The 21,346-nt window shown below is 38.7% G+C and overlaps 1 protein-coding gene across 1 annotated transcript; it reads right to left on the bottom strand.

Moving 5' to 3' along the window:
- Positions 1-236: 236 nt before the first annotated feature.
- UQCR-C1 (Ubiquinol-cytochrome c reductase core protein 1) lies at positions 237-18,110 on the bottom strand. Its single transcript, XM_045736839.2, has 9 exons — positions 17,951-18,110; positions 14,158-14,379; positions 13,516-13,692; positions 11,742-11,893; positions 7,999-8,183; positions 7,705-7,880; positions 6,777-6,884; positions 2,339-2,542; positions 237-576 (listed from the first exon to the last, which is right to left on the bottom strand). The coding sequence occupies exons 1-9, from the start codon at positions 18,017-18,019 to the stop codon at positions 436-438; spliced, it is 1,434 nt and encodes a 477-aa protein (XP_045592795.1). The 5' UTR covers positions 18,020-18,110; the 3' UTR covers positions 237-435.
- Positions 18,111-21,346: the final 3,236 nt, after the last annotated feature.

The following is a 21,346-nucleotide window of genomic DNA, read 5'->3' as shown; positions in this document are numbered from 1 at the left end:
AATTTGAAATAATGGATAAAAAGTTCACCGAATTTAAAGATTGGGGTAAACTACTGGTTTAGAAGGCTTTGTTGAATTATGGGGCAAATTACCTAGCAACATAATAGCTGGATTGTTTTTAAAACGTAAGTTAGATAAATGAACAAATTTCAGTGGAAATAAATAGAAGCTGTCTTGTATGAGCCACTAGGCCTTCTGATTTATATATAAAACAAAAGTATGGAAAAAAACAAACATTAACATTTCATCCTTGTAATTTCACAATTTAAACATTATGTACAATAAAAGTCTTGCCATATATATATATATACACAAGATAATTTTCACATGCAAAATCTTTCTTCATAAATTAAGTGTTCAAGCTACATTTTGCCAATATAGAAAACTGTTAGGATGAAAAATTAGGTTATACATTTCAAAAGCTAATTAATATTTTTACACTCTTAGCCAGTACATGCTAGAGCGAATACGGTTGTAGTCTGGTAACCCCTCGCACGGCCCAACAGCAGCAACAGCTGGGCACCTGTCATAGATGTACCTGTAGCATGTCTCTCTCACAACATCTGCATTCACAGCCTGTAAAGTTAAAGTATTTAATACTGTTGAACTATTGAAAAGAAAATTACAGCAGAATTGCTGACCACAAATACAACCGTTTCATATTAATAATGCTGATGAGACTGGTATTGTGTGAAGGGGCTTACCATCAGAAACTACAGAAAGATGGAAAAACTCAAATTCAAGTTTTTTCAGCTATGGCATTTGCTTAGTAAGTGTGCTATCATCATTGGCACAGTAATTGTTGCTATGACTACAAGAACCAAAAGCCTAAAAAAATTGTCAGTACATTCTAGAATCTAATCTAGCAATGCCTTATAGAAGCAGTCCTTGAAAATGTTGTTAATGTACTTAGTAGTGTACAGGAGAGCTCCACATCAGAATGAGGTGGTGACAAGGTACAGGCTTTATTACTCCTGGCAAATGACAACTTCATTTGCATGACTTTTCAACCAAAAACTACCTCTAACCCTGCCTATGCAGTACAATAATTCATGCTGCTAAAAATGTAAAAAAAAAAAAAAAAAAAGTTACTAAAAAAACTTTATGAATAGTAAAATAGTAAGGCCACAAGGACAATAGAGAATTAGAAAGTCTATATTGGATGGGTTGACTGACAAATTCTTGCTCAACCAGTAGATAACAGAACCAGAAAAATAAATATGTACTCTCAATTTGATCTTTATGAACAATATAAAAATAATTTGATTTAAATTAACATTAATACAGTATTACTTCAAAAGTAATAATGACCCGAGAGCTGTTTAGTACAAAATTAATAAGAAGATTGATTGGGAAACACAGACCTGGTAAACATTCAATTTGAAACTTTTCTGAATACCTACCAAATCCCATCACAAGGTGCAGGACAACTGACCAACGAAGCACATAAAGGCTGCTTGAAATGCGTTCCGTTGTGGACGATAAATATACCCCTTTTATATTTGAATTCTCAGACTTTCCCCATACATCACCTAATATTTTACCTTCTTCCACTATCTCCAATTTCTATACATATAGCATTTGCTACACTTTCTCTGATCACAAAAACAGCTTTCACTTGACCTAAGTTTGCATAGTTAACTATGCAAATGTTTGTGCCGAGATTTAGTTGGCACAAACATTCCTCTCAAAAATTACATCTTATATCAGCACATGTATAATCCCACTTACTCTGATTTTATGTATACCTAATGACCAGATTTTGCCGATTATTTCACGGGGGTTTCGCAGGGGTAGGGTCGCGGGGACGCTAAGCCCCGGAAGCACCTCAAGGTAACCTATGTATGAACCTATGCTTAACGTATTGGATAGAAATAAACATCTCTCCAAACACATCTTCTCTGAAATCCCCATTACCATTCTGAAGCATCTTATAGTCAGTTGATTAAAAATTACTTTCATGTCTTTCATTCCTATAATATTCTCCTTGCACGCTGAAGCATGTGCACTTGTGCATGTGTGCCCATCTTGCACTTAAATATATTCGTCAATTAACACACCCATTCCCCTTCACAATCCTTCATTCTCTCTCATGTGAACAAAGCTCTTCCCTTATAATTTTCATCCATTCCTGAACCCACATCCACAAACTCAAGATCATTTAAAATTGTAACTATTTTCCAATTATTTTAAAATAACAAAAATGAGTATACAAGTGCACAACCTACAAATGCTGTACAATTATGTAGTGTTAATAATAAGGCAATTCATTTTAATCATTAACAAATTTGTTATGCCATTGCCAAGTAACTTTAAAGTACACAAGATAACCACTCACCTCAATTCTAGCATCTAGCTCATGTAAAGGAATGCGCCTGTTGTAGCACAACATCTGGCGACCAATGTCTTCACACACAGGGGTTGTGCCATCCAATTGCAGCAGCAAGTTTGTGCGCAAAATGTTTTTGGCACGGTCAACTTCAAACTCGGTAACATTAGTGCACAATCTCATCCATTCAGACTGCAAGTTGTACATGAAGTCCTGCAAAGGATATGTGACCATTATTGAAGACTATATTTTAAACATATCTAATACCTATACAGTAGTTTTATTACTGAAGAATCCCTTAACATGTAGAAAAGTGCATAACAACGAATTCAGGTTCTTGTTTCCTAAAAGCAGAGTACGAGGAAAGTAGGTGCAGTATTGTACCTTTCTGGTATGCATTATAAATTATAGAAATAACATTCTGAAACTAAATATCAGTCCATCGAAGCCAACAAAGAATAAATAGTTCCCTATCCAGACTCGAAAAGCATACTTTAAGCGTAACTGTAGAAGAGTTTATGCTAATCACATCCTGTCGCCCCACCAAATACAAGTTTTCAACATACTGTACAAGATCACCAATTACATCTGAGTTCCCAATCATGTAGGAATCCAGGAAAATAAAAAGGCAGATAAGACAGGCAAAAGATGCCATAAACCTGGCACCCGCCTCTTCAGCCTTGTGTTACCTTGCGGTGATCAACGTCCCCCGCTGCCTGGTTGGTGGTCTGGTCAACCAAGCTGTTGGATGCAGCTGCTTGCAGCCTGATATATGATTCACAGCCTAGTTGATCAGGTATTATTTAGAGGTATTAATCGAGTTTTTTTGCACATCGTGTGAGGTCGGCAAGTTATGCCCCTTATGTGTAGCAGGAGTGTTGAAAAGCCTTGGGCCTTTGACGTTTATGTCTCCCAGAGTACCTATTGCATCTCTGCTTTTCAATAGGGGGTATTCTATAAATTCTGCCATGCCTTCTGTCTCGTGTGGTGTTATTTCTGTGGAGATTTGGATCCAGTTCCTCTAATATTTTTCAAGCATAAATTGTTATGCATCTCTCCCACCTGTGCACTACAGAATTCAGAGTTAGACATTTAATCGGTTCCAATAATTTAGAAGTTTTATCGAGTAGATTCTAGCAGTAAAGGATCTTTGCACGCTCTCCAGGTCAGCAATTTCTCCAGCTCTTGGATGAGCAAAACTATTCCACTCAAATAGGGTACATGATCAGGTACGTTCCAAAGGATACCTGATCAAGTACGTTCCAAAGGATACCCGATCAGGTACGTTCGAAAGGATACCTGATCAACCAGGCTGACTCATACGTCAGGCTGCGAGCAGCCGCGTCCAACAGCCTGGTTGACCAGTCCAGCAACAAGGAGGCCTGGTCGACAACCGGGCCGCGGGGTCGCTGAGCCCCGGAATCACCTCAAGGTAACCACTCTTAACCACTGCACTGCGCAAAGCGCCTTTAGGCGCTCAGAGAGTTGTGCTTTTTGTTTTTTAATTTGGCTATATTTTAATGTTTTTTAATGTTTTCATTAATATTTGTGTTTTGAAATGGAAATAGTTGACTTTATAAACATTTTGACATTAAATTTACCTGAACATTTGTAAAAATAACAAAATTATGTCCTTGACAATTGCACCAAGACGTTTTTGCCGAAAATAGGTGAGCAGTGCAAGGGTTAAGAGTAGACTTGTATCTTTAAATGTATGATGACCAAACCACACACCACAAGGTGAAGAAACGATGTTTCGGTCCCTCCCTCCAAGACCATTATCAAGTCTTATGTCTTTATCACACACGACTTGATAATGGTTCAGGATGGACAGAACGTCGGCATTTCTTTATCTTCTCGTGTGTGGTTTGGTCATCATCCCTTCAGCTACTGTGACTCATCATTTGAAAAGTATCATTGGTATGGCATCTCTTTTTTGAAAGGTACTTGTTATCCATCCTGTCATTTTTCTTGCCATTGTGACAGCTACTTTATTGTGTTCTTTAAAGGTAAGGTCTTTTGACATGATTACACCCAAATCCTTTACAATGTTTTTTTCATTCTATAATATGATTAGACAAAGTGTCATATGTGGTTTCCATATTTATATATATATATATTTTTTCACAGTGCAGGAGCTGGAACTTGTCTTGTCTTCATTAAATGCATTATTATTTTCTGTGGCCCATTGAAAGACCAGATTTACATCAGATCAGAAGTTTGCTGTATCCTCTATATTGTCTATTCTCATAAGAATCCTAGTGTCATCTGCAAAGGATGATGCAGTACTATAGTTTGAACCTTGTCTATGTCCGATATGAGAGAGAGTACTGGAGCAAGCACAGTACCCTGGGACACTGAGCTCTTCATGGTGGATGACCTGGATTATAGTTTGTTGACTATTACACACTGGGTTCTGTTAGGAGATGTAATATCCGTCTTCCTATTTTTCCAGTACATAATTCCTCGAGTATAATAACACCATGGACACTTTTTTCGAAGGTCTTTGTGAAATCTATGCATATTATGTTAATCTTCCATGGTATCTAAGGCCATATAGAGGTCCAGCAATTGTGATAGGCAAGAGCACCCTGTTCTGAACCCATGTTGTTCAGGATTATGTAGATGTGATGATTCCATGTGTTTTGTGATCTTCTTAGAACTCTTCTCAAAGATTTTTATGATGTATGATGTTATTGCTATCGGCCTATATTTTTTTTTGTATCTGCTTTATTCCCTCCTTTTTGGAGTTGTGCTATCTTCACTGCTTTTAGTATGTCAAGAATAACACCGGTATCTAAGACCTGTCTCCAATGTTAAGGGCCTGCAATAAGCTTACAATTCTTGATGAATATGAAATTCCAGGAATTAGTGTCTGGTGCAGAGTGCACAGGCATACTGTCTATGGCTACTATGCCTCGGTACCTTTCACAGAGCAATTAAAGAAAATACAAGATATAAATTATAATTTGTTTTGTTGGGAGAGGAAGCCTGTGTGTATTTATACACTAAGCTTGTATTGAGGTCTCCCCAAGGTTGAACTACCATTCCTTTCCTCTGTCCTATCCCAAATCCTTCTCATTCCTTCCAAGTACTACATAGTCATAATGGCTTAGTGCTTTCTTCTGATAATTATCTTACCTGACCCTCCCCTGGATGCAACCCCACAACTACTGCCTAACTCCCAGGTACCTATTCACTGCTAGAACAAAAGCACTAGGAAGGAAGGAAGGAAACATGCTCAATCATTCCTGCCCTATCTTGAGGTTATCTTGAGATGATTTCGGGGCTTAGCGTCCCCGTGGCATGGTCCTCTACCAGGCCTCTTTTGTTACACCCCCCCCCCCCCAGGAAGCAGCCTGTAACAGCTGTAACTCCCAGGTCCTATTTACTTCTAGGAAATGGGGGCATCAGGGCGAAAAACTCTGCCTAATTTGTTTCCGCCTCCATCGGGATTGAACGTCAGGACTACGAATCCGAAGTGCTGTCCACTCGGCTGTATATGGAAGTGAATGTATGGAATCAAAAGTCCAGTGTTAAATGTAATGAAACACCCCAGGCTAGTGGGTCCTTTGATGGCTCCTTAAGCTACCCACCTAGGAAGGCGCTCTCACCATGAAGAAGAAAACAGGCCCATACCATGCAAGGAAGGGGAATTACCAGTAATCTCAAGAGGGAAACAGCCTGAAACTATGGACTAGGTGCCGAGCTGCAAAAATCCAAAAAGACCGTCAGAATCCATGAACCCAAACTCTGCCCAAAACAAAAAAATGTGGAGAATGCTGCAACTTGCAGATTACAAGGGCCTGTGGGCAAGCAGAAGGCCAGCTAAAGATTACCACCCAGAAATACACCTGTGGACAAGGGATACCGAGAACACAACCGAGTCAATAACCCGAGCCACACAGGCAACCCTGAAAGAAATGGCAAACTATCACCACAAAGCACAGAGCGTGAGAAATCTCCGGAAAGAGAGTGTTCCAGCAACAGGAAACAGACCAGGAAAAAGATACACAGCAAAACAAGGGACAGTGACAAAAAAAAAAAAAAAAAAAAGAGCACATCAAAGAGCAGAGAAAGTGAGCCAAGACAAAGTCCAAATGCCTTCATGGCAACAAAAGACACTGCACCACTGATGCAAGTACTGTATAAACAGCAGTGCTACTCCCAAAATCTAGGCACAACAGAATCCCCATCTCAGTCAGTGAACCCCAAAAACTGGCACCTTAAGCACAACATAGAATTAGAACAGGCAGACTTTTGAACATTGGTTTATCTATAATACAGAAATAAAAATATATGGTAAAACTAAGAAACTCAATACTGATTGTAAAATATTTGATCAGATGGTACAGCCAATGAAAGAACTTTATATGAAGTACAAGGCTATTTAAACAATCAAAACAGACTATGAATTTAAAGCAAATACTGAAGACAAATATCTTACATCAATTTTCATTGGCTCGGAAACAAAGTATATTCCCCACAGGCCAGTGTCCTTGTAGCAGGTATTGAATGACTGGAATGAGTGACAAAGATTCTCTGCAACAGAAGCCTGAAAAGAAAAACTTATTAGTCATTTGAAAAACACAAAAGGAACACAAAATAAATAATATAAACAGGTATTTTAAGTTATCCCACGGGTACTGAAGGTAAGCCTGTCTGTTACTAGCCACACAGTGGCCTAAATCAATTTGCTTTAATGGCAACTTGTATGAAGCTACAGAGGCGGCATTCCACAAAATGACACCAGAATGATAACTTTACATATAACACCACAAAGATATTAATAACATTGATGAAGATTAGACACCCAACCACCACACCTTAAAATAAAGGAAGCAATGCATTGATACGTTGTCATTTCTTTTCAGATGTATGGGTTGGGTTCATCATTATCTTTTAGTCCAAAATTTATGCATCAACTATTACATAAGAATAATCATTAAACAAGTATGGTACAATATGGTAGAAGTTTATGACAAACATACCCAAATAAAAATTTGGTATCTTTTAATCATTCTTGCAAAAAACAAACAATTGAGTATCTTAAAACTTCCAAGGTACAGTAGCTTTAGCTACTGAGATTACTGTGATCATTTCCAGCCACCAGAAATAGTCTCTTCCTCACACCACTATATATATATCTTGAAAGTTTCATGCCAGTATACAAAGGCATTATCCAGATATTGCAGACACTACAAAATTAAATATGGACGCAATTTTTAAGTCGTAAGATGAAAATGAGGGAACATTAATGCACAATATTTTTAAGTTGGGCATTTCTCTGATATACTTACAAATAAATAAAACTGAACTGTATAATACTCTACTTTTTGCACACAGAAAATACAATGCACTCAAGCTCTACTCACCTGGGCAAGGTTGGAAGCATTGTGAGAACCTCCACCATGGGTGCGATCCCAGGAACCGACAATGGTGTTGGCAATCATGAGTGGTATGTTGTCTGCATCAGCCCAACCAGCACCTTCCACTGCCATAGCAATGTGAGCTAGAGGCATGCTGTCATCACGTACACGAATTTCTGAACCTGAGTAATATATACTTTTGTTGTAGGAATAAGTGAGGACATGCATTCAAATAATTACAATTAAAGAAATTGGGTACATGTAAGTAGGACCATCAAAATGCAATTTTAATTTACATACCTGTAAAACGACATGGTGCAATTTCTGGAGGATCACCTTCGTAAGAAATACCCAGGCCCTTAAAGTGCTCCTCTGCCATCTTTACTAGAGAGTCGTGATCTACACCACCAGCACCTGCTAACACAATTCGTGGGCCCTTGTAGTGGGTTGTGATGTACTCAACCAGGTCTGCTCGACTGATAGACCTGTAATATAATAATTTATTGCAAATTTTAATTACAGAGACTACTGAAATGTGTCTTGGAACAGGAAAAAATCAGCATTGAATGTAATGAAACACTAATTTCTGGGCGAGCTCAGGTGGCTCCCTAAAGCCATCTTGCTGAGATGGCTCCCAACTATGAGATCACACCAGCCGTGAAGTTCAGTTCAGCCTACCGGGCACCACAGCCAGAACCTGCTCCCACCTCTCACAAAGATGCAGGAAGTAGGTGACACTCTGCCACCTCACCAGGAAAGGCATCCAGAAAGTCACTGAACCAATACAGACTACTGCTGGTTCAAATATACCAAAGGCTCCCAACTCGCTGAATGAACTCCCTTAACAACAAACAAATGATCAAAAATTAAAAAAACAAGTTTATATCTGGAACATACCTGAAAAGGGTTTCAGTTCTTCTACTCCCCAAGCCCAGCATCAACTTGTGATAACTTGGCCCAACAGGCTGTTGCTTGGAGCAGCCCACATATCCACTACAACCCAGTTGGTCCATGACTTTTTGCAGGAACTTGTCTAAGTGTATATTGAAGACATCCACTTTTGTTTCTATAATATTTCTAATGCTTGCTGGGAGGGTAATAAACAGCCATGGACCCCTGATGTTCAAATAGTGCTCTCTGATTGTGTCTATGGCACCTCTACTCCTTAGTGGTACTGTTCTGCATTTCCTTCCATATCTTTTGCTTCTGTATTATGTTGTTATACTTTGCAAATTTTCAGACCTGGCCTTCCAGTATCTTCCATGTTTATATTTGATACCTTTCTTGTCTCCTTTCCAGAGTACATTTTGAGAGGTTTGAGACAGTCCCAATAATTTAGGCGTTTTATCATTTCTATGCATGCAGTATAGGTTATTTGTATTCCCTGTAATTCAGATCTCTCTCCAAATGGAACAGCACCAGTGATTTAAATAGTATTTGCATTGCTGTGGGATCTCTGCATTTTGAACACTTAATCCATCCTATTATTTTTCCTAGCTGCCACTACATTTGCCCAGTTTTGTTCACTAAAGGTCAGGTCGTCAGACCTGATGAACAAGATGCCAGATGCCTCGTGCTTCAACCAGGAGTACGAGATACCCAAAATCAAAATAAGCAGGATCCATTAACAAGGTGAGGTCCTGATCTTGCAACAGAAACCAAAGCTAATTTATCCAGAGAAAGAAGAGATGAATCCAAGAGACCTGCTCGATACCTGCTTAATTAGGTTCTCGGAGTTCTACTCCCCAAGCCCGGCCCGAGGCCAGGCTTGACTTGTGAGAGCTTGGTCCACTAGGCTGTTGCTTGGAGTGGCCCGCAGGCCCAAATATCCACCACAGCCCAGTTGGTCCGGCACTCCTTGGAGAAAATTATATAGTTTTCTCTTGATGTCCACAGTTGTTCCAGCAATATTTCTTATACTCGCCGGGAGGATGTTGAACAACCGTGAACCTCTTATGTTTACACAGTTTCTGTGCCTACGGCACCCCTGCATTTCACTGGTTCTATTCTGAATTTCTTCCATATCGTTCACTCCAGTATATTGTTATTTTACTATGTAGATTTGGGACCTGGCCCTCCAGCAGCTGCCACGTGTATATTATTTGATCTCTCTCTCGTCTCCTTTCTAGTAAGTATATTTGGAGAGCTTTGAGACGATAACAATAATTTAGGTGTTTTATTGTGTATGCCGTATATGTTCTCTGTATTCCCTCTATTTCAGGCCTAATGACACCTTGAAATGTATCCATGTGAAGAAGGCTTGGGGCTGTAACTGATGGGGACATCAGTCCTTTATGCTGAGCAAAAGATAGCACAAGAGAACATGAAATGGTGAAGGGCACTCACTTGGGTGCTCCCACAACCCCTAGTGTACCACCAACTTGTACCAAAGATCATAGAGACAATCTAGATCAACTTCAAGTACAATAATCCCCACAAAAGTGGTAACAGATCCCTGACAAGAAAGTATGCCTTCAGTAAGGATGAGGCAATCCCTAAATCAGTAGCTAATAACTCTTAAGACCACAAATGCTTCCAAGCCTGAACCAAAGGAGAGGGAAAGACAGCTGGACACAGCACATAAGCATGGCCCAAAACAATGAGGAACAAGAAGGAACAAAATCACAACCATGTTCCCATAATCAAACACTCCACCTTCAAGCAAAAAGAGCAGGGAAACCAACTCTGAGGCATCAAAGCAAGACCAAGACCACCGAACTGAGAAATGGTATGCTGTTCCGTACAGTAACCACTGCCTGAAATACCACACCCTACAACTGCAGCACAGAAAAAGACAGACCAGCAATGATGCACGTCTGATTCCAGGGAATACACACAAACACAGGAGTGATGGAGAAAGAAAGTCCGACTATTAGCATGCAACAAAAACCCCATAGCACCCAGAAAAAAGTTTGTTTGGCTGTCTGTTCCATTTTGTATATTAGTGTATTTATATATTAACATTTAAAATGATAAAAAGAAAAAATAAGTAAACCTAATATGAAAATTGTCACATTTGTAGACAACATTCAGCAACAGCAGGCTCAGAGGAAAGGGCCAATCCCAGATTACACAAGACATGAGTTAATACAAGCATTGACTGGGGAGTGACCAGCTGGGAGGCCAGGTGCTAGATGTGTACTAAACCCACACCAACCCCCAGCCTTGGTAAATTTAGCAATGGAAGGCATAAGCAGAGAACAGACCAAGAGCAGGTTGGTGAACCCAAACCGAGCACTTAAAACTAACATAAGAAAAAATTTTTTTTATGCAACTTCAACCACCCCATACAGGAAGGGAAGCAGCCCACACATAAATCAGGGGAAAGCAGTAAGCCATTACGACTACATAACCTCCCCCATAAAGGAGATGAAGCCCATACTCTACCCAGTGCAAGGAACCTCGAGAGGATGCCTCCCCAAGGAGCAGATACCTGACAGGGCAGGGGCAATGCTAGTGACAAATTGTGATGCAACTCTAGCCACAAGCAGTTGAGGCAAACAAGGCTAAAAGGGTGCAGTGTAATACAAGGCTAGAAAAACTAATGTGAAGCAAAGTAAAATTGGTACACACACACACCTCTGCAGGACAAGGTCATAAAGAATAGCCAACACTTAGTTGAAACTGAAGCCAGGAAGGACTACCACAACACAAGCTGTGGCCATAGCCACACCAGGCCTATTACTGAAGTCGTCAGCTGGTTGCCATTTGGTGTTAGGAAAGTAACATGTGCTTGGGACTGGTTAACAAGTGTGCATAGTTTGTCAAGGTTGCTAACATTTCTCTACGTAGTTGCTCGTTTTGGGGCACTCCACCTTTTTTTTTTTTTCCTTTTGGTTTGGGTTGATCTAGCATATCCCAAGACTCCCTTGTCTCTATTGAGTGGCCAGGATTTTGCTTCTAGTCTCCGGTAGGTGCTCGTAACTCACAAGGGCCTGGTAGGGGGTATGTTATGTTTGGAGCTAAATCAGGCAGGTACCTCAGGAAGTTAATAAGAAAAGCCCTCCCAGAACAAATAATTATAATTCAACTTATGTACTCACTTTATGTTCTTTGTTGGTCCAAGAATTGTACGTCCCAAAGGAGTTCCTTGAAATGCTACAGAATGAAGATGGTCAAAAACCACCTCTTGAAGATTGCTTTCCACCTCTTGCATCTCACGCAAGATCACGCCACGTTCTCGCTCAATTTCTGCCTGTTAATAAATTAAGAGCTTAAAATATAAAAGCCCAGACTCAAATCAAGCATCACAAAGTAAACAATATTGTACAGTATTGTTACAGACACCTGTTTTTATGCCTAAAATCCTCCCTGTATTCAGCAACTTTAACATCAAATACAATAACGATTTTCACCATTTAACACTATCGCTCACCCGACATGCGCGCGGTCAACTTAGAGGTCATGGATCCCTACTCGTTTCGTTATATATTATATACTCGTTTCAGCTTTCTCACCTTAATTCTCGTGCTACGCCGTTCGTTTTGGTATCATTGTGTTTGCAATTAAATTCCCTACAGGTGTGTATGAATTTAATGTCCAAAAGCCTGGCGTGACTCCCAACAGCAAAGCCTAAAGTCGGCAAAAGTTACCCGTGAGCGCACAAAATCAGTAAAATGTGTATACTCGTTTCAGTATTCTCACCTTAATTCTTGTGCTACGTCGCTTGTTTTGGTATCATTGTGTTCTCAATTAAATTCCCTACAGATGTGTATGAATATAATGTACAAAAGCCTGGAGTGCCTCCCGGCAGAAAAGCCTAAAGTTACCTGTGAACGAGCGCTAATTTGTACACTGCAACCTAATGTGTATACTCATTCAGTTTGATAACATCAATTTTCGTGTTACGTCTTTCATTTTAGTATCAAATTGTTCTCCATAAAAAGGCATGCATTTTAAAACTAGTCCCATAATAATAGAGCAATAACTGGAACTTTAACAAATATTTTAATCCTAGAAGCTCATCATCACAAAATTATTTATATCTTTCCAGTGTTCTGACAAATTTGTGTTACATCTTTCATTTTGGTATCAAATTGTATGCAACGTAAAGGCGCGCATTTTAAAACTAGTCCCAAGATAATAGGACAATAAATAAAATTTTACCAAATATTTTAATATTTTGACCAAAAACCTATTTATAATCTTTCAAGTGTTTGGACATACTAGTCAAGAAATTCAAGCACCAGGAAACAGTGAGAGGATTGGCCTTGCCAGACCCCCTGGTTGACTCATATTGCAATCTGGTTAGGGAAAGCAGAGGAGTGGCATTTCAGTCGTTTGTGTTTAGCATTGTTTCGTCTTCATTTGCACCATAATTCTTGTACAAGTGCTTTTAGTTTTGCGACACCCTTTTGACTATTTACATGGATTTCCCATCAGAGATTGTCAGAAATGCCTGATGAGACTGCAATGACCTGGAGTGCCAATGCTTCAGCTCTGGTGAGCCACCGAGTGGGCTGCCCTAAAAATAATTGTTTTTTAGTATTGTACTTACTAGTAAACGAAAAAAATTTAAAAAACAATCCTCATTATATACCCACCCTGCCTTACAATAGTTTTACACCTTTTATAATTTAAGGATAAACTTATTTAATTGTCCCAATTATTACTCAAGTTACTTAAAATGTGTCTACGCTTGATAATCTGAATTGATAATCCACCCCCCTCCCCCCTTTTGAGTAAGCCGGGCATTCGAGTTGGCTGAATCTTTACCAGGAAAGTACAAAAATTAACATTATAATTTTTGGCCATTTGTTTGCCAAAAATCTCTAACTCAAATTTTAAGTCCAATTAATTCTAGCCTCACACACTCACCTCTCCAAACTTGCTGTTCTGAATGATGTCTGAAAGAATCTCAACAGCCCTGTGCACATCTTGGGAGAAACACTTTGCATAAAAAACTGTCTGTTCCCTGGAGGTATAGGCATTAAGATGGGAGCCCATATTTTCCACTTCTAGCTCGAGGTCGGTCTGAGATCTCTTCGATGTACCCTAAATAAAGTTAGTTCATTAGTGTATTAAACAATTACTTTTCTTTAAATTTATTCATTAAAATTCTATTTGCATAGACTAGGTAACATGGAGGTTTATGCCCAATTCCTTTCCCACTCCATTACATGGTAATTTTCCCACAGGAAATTAAATCTGTATTGTTCAAGTCACTGCCATAGAAACTTAATAGGATTCATATACAGTACGGTACATGACTTTATATTCCAAATCCAAACTGTTCATTGGTTTGCATGTTACTGCCACACTGGTTAGGGATACAGTACCACTAATTAGTTTAGACTAGTGCTACTTCAAGGGGTGATTCCCATTTAAAAAAAAAAAAAAAAAAATCACCACAATTCCACCAAAATTAATTACCAATCAAAGTCAAGAATATTGTTGCTACTGTAAAGAACAGTATAATTTTAAAAACTTAATTGTTTACAAAATAAAAATGTATCTAACCTTAAAAGCCATATGCTCCAAGAAGTGGGCCACACCATTGTTAGCATCAGTTTCAAATCGAGAACCAGTATCAATCCACAGACCCACAGTAGCTGTTGGGGCTCCTGAATCCTCACTTGCTACCCTGAAGCCATTATCCAGCACAGTAACTCTAGTAGGTGGCACATTAAGGAGAGTTTGTTCATAACTTGCACTGACAGCTGTAGCCCTCCATCTTGCTGACTAGAATATAAAGTATTTTGTTATATACAAGTACAGTAATAAGCACACAAACTTTATACATACCTGTATTAAGCAAATTCAAGTTCTGTACAGTTCATCTTGGACGACAAATTACTTATCCAAGGCTACAATAAAAGGCATACTTATGAAACAAATCTGAAAACAGTCCCCCTAAAATCCAAAACAAATACAGTAATTAAATTACTATACAGTATTTCAAATTTTATAAAAGAATAACTATGAAGCTTGAATAGCCCACTATGGGTTTAGTTAATGCCAGCTGTGACTGACCAGTAATGGCATAATAGTCCATACATAATAGTTGAAGGACAAGAGCTACGAGGAGAGGTTAGAGGCATTAAATATGCCAAAAGTAGAAGATAGAAGAAAAAGAGGCAGTATGATCACATGTACACAACAGTAATGGGAATTGGTAAAATTGATAAGGAAGAGTTCCAGAGACCAGGGATTTCAAGAACAAGAGGTCATAGATTTAAACTAACTAAACAAAGCTGCCGAAAAATAAGAAAATTCAATTTCGCAAACAGTAGTAGATGGTTGGAACAAGTTACGCAAGGTGGTGGTGGTAGAGGCCAAGTTTCTGGTAGTTTCAAAAAGTTATATGACAGTGCTGTGAAGGGACACCATGAGCGTAGTTCTCATCCAGAAACTACACTAAGTAATTACATTACGAAAATGTTAACACTCCCGAGTTGTTCCATTACCATGCCCCTTTCTGGTACTCTAGGGATAACCCTCATTTCAAAGATTAGGCCTTTAGTCAATAGCCAATCTCAGAAAACTCAGATCCTGGGGTATAGGCCAAAAGGCACTCCCAGAACTGGGTGGGTGTAACCTATTGGCCCTTTATTATCAATGGGAGAGTCCCCACTGTCCTGAGTGCTTTAAGATCAGTCCCAAGACTGACTTCCACAACAGTCAGTTGAAACAATGAACCTGTTAGACCTGGCAACCACTCAAGTCATCTGATCTATGATGAAACAGACATTATCTGGTCTTTCATGGACTTAGGAAACGTCACATTTAATAGCACTAAAATGCCTGGAACCAAGGCCTCTTAGGCCACAACTGGACCCCAGAGAACCCCAGGGTCCCAGGCAGTTGTTACAGAGGCACCATGGTGAGGAAGCTGAAAGGATCTACTTAATAGATCATAAATTTTAACACTAAACCTTTTTCTGGCAGCACTTCCCTCATCTCCCAGTGACAGCAGAACTGTCACTTGAACTGGAGAATGCAAAAAGCAGCTCATTTTATTATTTTAAATATATACAAAATTAGAAATTAAATGTGATATTTAGCCCATTTATATAATCAAGAAAGTCGAGCCAAAATATTAAGTGACAACACTAACGCATTAAAATACAAATTTACGAACAAATTGACTGGCGACACTCCTAGTACTAAGTAAATGAATTCCACTTACACCTAATAATTCTAAAATATGCTTTGCCAATTCTTAACTTCAAGGTACCATGTAGGACAACAATCAGCACCATTGCCCCAACTGATGATCCTGGAATCGATTCATGGGCAGGGCGAGACGTTTGGACACATTACTTAACTTTCCTTATATGTGATGCCTTTGTTTGCCTATCAACTAATGTGTGCCTGGTAGTTAAAAAAATTATTGTGGGTTGCATCCTAGGAAAAGCCAGTCATTGGTCTAGGAAGACCTTGATTTGTCTATCACACTTACACAGCTCTGTAATCATTGTCCAGGGGTCAAGTTGCCTTATTAAACTAGTTCTAATCCAAATACAACAATAACCTATCCTATTATGCCAACAATTTCTAGAAAAGCATAGGTAAATAGTATATGAAAGTTCTAAAAGGAGCAACTTAACCCTTTATCATATTTATTTTTTATATACTATATATACAGTACAGTATATATATATACACACACACACACACACATACGAGTTCTTACATTCTTGCACAGCCACTAGCACGCATACTGTTTCGTGCAGGTCCTTAATCCTAATTTTCCCCAGAATACGACCCGCCAAATCATTTTAACAACCAGGTACCCGTTCACTGCTGGGTGAACAGAGGCTACAGTTATGGATTGGTGCCAAGTAAATCCTCCCCGGCCAGGATACGGACCCAGGCCAAAGCACTTGTGAAGTGCAGCGAGTGCTTTACCACTACACCACGGAGACTAAGATGATCAAGTTAGGTTAAAAAATCCACATGGGAACCTTCTACCAAACAGTGACCATACGTGTCTGTTAGCCTTGATGAATGAGTAGGATGTACAAGACAGTAAACTAACAGAATTTGATGTCATTTGACCGAACACACCATATATAAATTGTGCCATTTTTATTGCAGTGTAAAAAAATATCTATTAATACTTTATATGAAAACCAAGCGAGCCCCTACATAATCTGTACAAGTCAATGGGGCACTGCAATTTTTGGATACAGTAAATAAAGTACTAATATAATATGGACTGAAAAATGCAAAATCATGTTTGTTAGAACAGTAGTGCAACATTGCCAATGTAAAATTTGGTCACCTTACATTTTTTCCACCTTACTCTTCTGAATGGATGAAAAGTTAGATTTTCGGTAGCAGACACGATGACCTAATTTACAATGAGAGGAAACACCACTTCCTACCTTGGGTATTTTGTCAGCTGTCTTAATTAACAGCATAACACAGCTTAACCCCATAAGAAATAAAGTGTTGGAGACCAACCCCCATGCACAGCTTCAAATGCTTTTCCTGGTTTTGTTGAGGAAGACAAGAAGCCTCGTAGACCTATGAGGTCTCTCTGCTAATAACTGACCTTTCCCAGCATGCAACCCATAACAGTTTACCAACTCTCAAGTTTACTGCAAGTTGGTATACTGTTCACTGTTAGGTAAACAGTATACCCAGATGTGAGTGAAAAGGCCAATCGAATGTAAATAAAGCCTTAACATCTCGTCCTTCCTAATAATCATAAACCTTATGCAGGCGATGAATCACAATAACATGGCTGATGTGTGTTGACCAGACCACACACTAGAAGGTGAAGAGACGACGACAAGTCGCTTGTGATAGACTTGAGAATGGTCCAGGACGGACCGAAATGTCGTTGTCCCTTCACCTTCTATAGTGTGTGGTCAGATCATAAACCTTCCTCATAAATAAATAAAAATAAATAATCGAACCCAGGATCAAGAGACTATCGTACTTTAATTATTGCGCTTTAAAGATTACCTATATACCTCTTGAGTACAAGTTAATACAAAATTATTAATTAAGAGAAGGATGAATGTGGGTGAAGCTTGTGGTTTGTATGACCATACGCAGGCGAATATCAAGGTCACACAAAAGCAACTAAATCGCCATCAAAGTACTAAAGTAACTTAACTGGTGTAAAGTAATCCCAATTTGATACGAGTAGATCATTTAATCTTTAAAAAATAGGGCGACCCGTCGGGTAAGGGAGCACAACGATGTAAGGATTATTCAGCTTACCAAACCTCCACACAACGTCTGCCACAGCCCCGCCTCTCACCTCTCATCTTCCATAAACATGTAAACGCAAGTGTACCTTGACCAGAGATGTCTTGTTTGTGTAATTGTTCAGTAGAGCACCAGCCGGCCGCAGCAGACGAGACATCTTGGAGGTTGTGTACACGGGCAGGCTCAGCAGGTAGTTTGTCCCTTATAATATACCAGGCTGGTGTGGCAAGCAAGTACAGAAACGAGTCTTGCGTTTAACATGTGTAAACAAATGATAGTAGAGACCCGTCCGTAGTTTATTTATTTATTAATTTATTTATTTATATACAAGAAGGTACATTGGGTTAGAGAGAATACATAGCATAGTATTTACAATCTTGTAAAGCCACTAGTACGCGCAGCGTTTCGGGCAGGTCCTTAATCTAACATAAATAATAATAAATAAATAAATAAATTTTTATTCAGGTAAGGTACATACATACAAGGTAAGATACAAAGTTGATGGATTTATAGATAGAGCTAGTACATACAATGCCTAAAGCCACTATTACGCAAAGCGTTTCGGGCAGGAAAAACATTAAAGACTAAAACTTAATACTAATTGAGTTTAAAGTATTAAATGTGTTGAGAACAAATAAAAATAAAAATAAGAAAGGGGGGAACATGGTTGAAAAAGCAGCACAAATACAATTAGGTCGACAAACAGCGTTGTTTAAATAAAACAGACATGGTTGACAATAGAGGGGTAAGGTAGGTTACAGGGAATTTATTAGGTAGTGCTTCGTTTTTATCTTAAACTGGTTGAGAGAGGTACAATCTTTAACATGGTTGGGAAGGTCATTCCACATTCTGGGTCTCTTGATTTGTAGAGCATTTCTAGTTTGATTAAGTCGTACTCTTGGAATATCAAAGCTGTATTTGTTTCTGGTGTGGTGCTCATGGGTTCTGTTACAACCTTCAATGAAGCTTTTGAGGTCAGGATTGACATTATAGTTCAGCGTTTTATATATGTATAATACACATGAGAGAATGTGCAGTGACTTAATATCTAACATATTCAGAGATTTGAGTAGGGGTACCGAGTGATGTTTGGGGCCAGAGTTGGACATTGTCCTAATAGCAGCTTTGTGTTGAGTAATTAGAGGATGTAAATGATTTTGGGTAGTAAAACCCCAAGCACAAATACCATAGTTGAGATATGGATAGATGAGGGAGTAATAGAGAGTCACCAGGGCAGGGCGGGGTACATAATATCTGATCTTAGAAAGAATGCCAACAGTTTTTGAAACTTTTTTTGATATATTTATAATGTGTCCCTGGAAATTCAGCTTGTGGGCAATGAGGACGCCAATGAATTTGCCATTTAATTTGTTACAAATTTGGGTATTGTTTATTCTGAGATTTATTTGATTAGAGGATTTATTGCCAAACAGAATATAGAAAGTTTTGTCAATGTTAAAGGTGAGTTTGTTGGCAGTTAGCCAAAGATGGACTTTATTTAGCTCAGTATTTACTGTGGCATTTAGAGCAAGGGGGTCAGGACTGGAGTAACAGATAATTTTAAGTAGGTAAATTCTAGCAGAATTAATAAAATGATAACAGATACATTGCAAGAAAAAAAATGAGATGAGAGAAAATAGTAAGTATATTAAAGTACATTGGTATAATAAAGCTCTGGTTGATTACATTGACAACTTGATTGGTAATTTAAACAAGAGGTATGTAGTCTATTATTTATTTATTTTATTTATTTATATATATACAAGAAGGTACATTGGGATTGAGGATACATAGCATAGTAATTACACTCTTGTAATGCCACTAGTATGCACAGCGTTTCAGGCAGGAAAGTCAGCCAATATTCTGACAAAATTGACCTGTTAGCCACCATTAACATACTACCTCGACGTCTACCCAAGCAGGAAGGAGCTGTCCGCAAGTTGTAACTGTATGATGGCTCCCAGCTCGACTTCGTAAACAGATTCAAATGCCTTGGCCTTGTACCTCCGCTATATGGGGCGACAAATTTACTTGAAGGTCTTTTACGGGCTCACCATAGCCCGTGCTACATGGAAATTTTAGTTCCGAGTAGCTAAATCTAAAACAACAACAAACATGAAGTCCACTGTCTAAGGTGATTTCGACGAGGACAGATAGCAGGTAGCTTGTCAAATGTGGCACCATTTGTCTTGATGATTTTATCGAGCTGCATTTTAAAAGTCAGCAGCGTTTTGGCATTTACGGCTTCGGCGGGTAGGCAGTTCCACTGGTTTATTTACCTGAATTACCTATTTAACAAATTTGCTACCTTTTAATTCCAGCATAGTTGAGGCATTTGATAGTGGTAAGGTTTGCTATGTTGTGTACCTTGACTTTAGCAAAACTTTTGATACAGTGCCACATGAAAGACTGGTTAAAAAGATAGAGGCTCATGGTATTGGGGGTGCTATATTAAGTTGGATTAGGGCATGGCTGTACCAAAGGAAATAGAGAGTTAGTATAATTGGGGTTAAGTCAGAGTGGGACTGGACACGTTCACTTGAACGTGTCCAGCGTAGGATGATTAAGTTAATTCCCCAAATTAGAAATCTTTCATATGAAGAAAGATTAACAAAGCTTAAATTGCATTCACTGGAAAGGCGAAGAGTTAGGTGGTGACATGATAGAGGTTTACAAGTGGATGAATGGACACAACAAAGGGGATATTAATAGGGTATTAAAAGTATCATCACAAGACAGAACACGAAACAATGGGTATAAATTGGATAAATTTAGATTTAAGAAAGACTTGGGTAAATACTGGTTCGGTAACAGGGTTGTTGATTTGTGGAACCAATTACCGCGTAACGTGGTGGAGGTGGGGTCCCTCAATTGTTTCAAGCGCGGGTTGGACATGTATATGAGTGGTATTGGGTGGTTATAGATAGGAGCTGCCACGTATGGGCCAATTGCAATAATGCAATAGTCATCATACTATTGCATGATAGTATGATGATAGATGGAATTACTGGTGTTGATTTCACTTTGCCTCAGATCTACAAGATTTTGTTGAAGTTCTTGGTGTACTATTGCTCTCAGACTGCTTATTGGCAATCCAAGGTTATACTCAATTTCTCCTTTTAAAGGCAGATTCTTTGGCTAACTCATCTTTTTACAGCAGATAATTGGAACCCATATCTAATTCAATTTCAGGCTTATCACATGCAGTTTTAGCTGCCTTGTCCTTGTCATCATTCTGGTCACATACATTTATTTATGTTGTTTTCCACTTATATGGAGACCTTACACAGCTAGTTTTAATTTATTATTTAAGTATATTTAAGTATATATATTATGAAATAAAATCTATACATACATAATTATGAAATAAAATCTGTACATACATATTACATTTTTAAATCTAAGCTATATTTACTGTAGTTTCTGAAAACTTCATTTATTTTCTATATTATTCTTACCTATTATTATATGACGAAAAGTGAAC

The sequence above is a fragment of the Procambarus clarkii genome, chromosome 18, assembly GCF_040958095.1.
Source record: "Procambarus clarkii isolate CNS0578487 chromosome 18, FALCON_Pclarkii_2.0, whole genome shotgun sequence".
NCBI lineage: Eukaryota > Metazoa > Arthropoda > Malacostraca > Decapoda > Cambaridae > Procambarus > Procambarus clarkii.
The sequence above is the reverse complement of the archived record's forward strand: the minus strand, read 5'-3'. Positions and strand labels throughout refer to the sequence as shown.

Coding starts and splice junctions, on each gene's coding strand:
- UQCR-C1 (XM_045736839.2), bottom strand. CDS start 18,019: ATGTCTCGTCTGCTGCGGCCGGCTGGTGCTCTACTGAACAATTACACA. Junction 8,184..11,741: donor GGACCAACAAAGAACATAAA/GTGAGTACATAA, acceptor ATTATATTACAG/GTCTATCAGTCGAGCAGACC. Junction 7,881..7,998: donor TGCACCATGTCGTTTTACAG/GTATGTAAATTA, acceptor TATATTACTCAG/GTTCAGAAATTCGTGTACGT.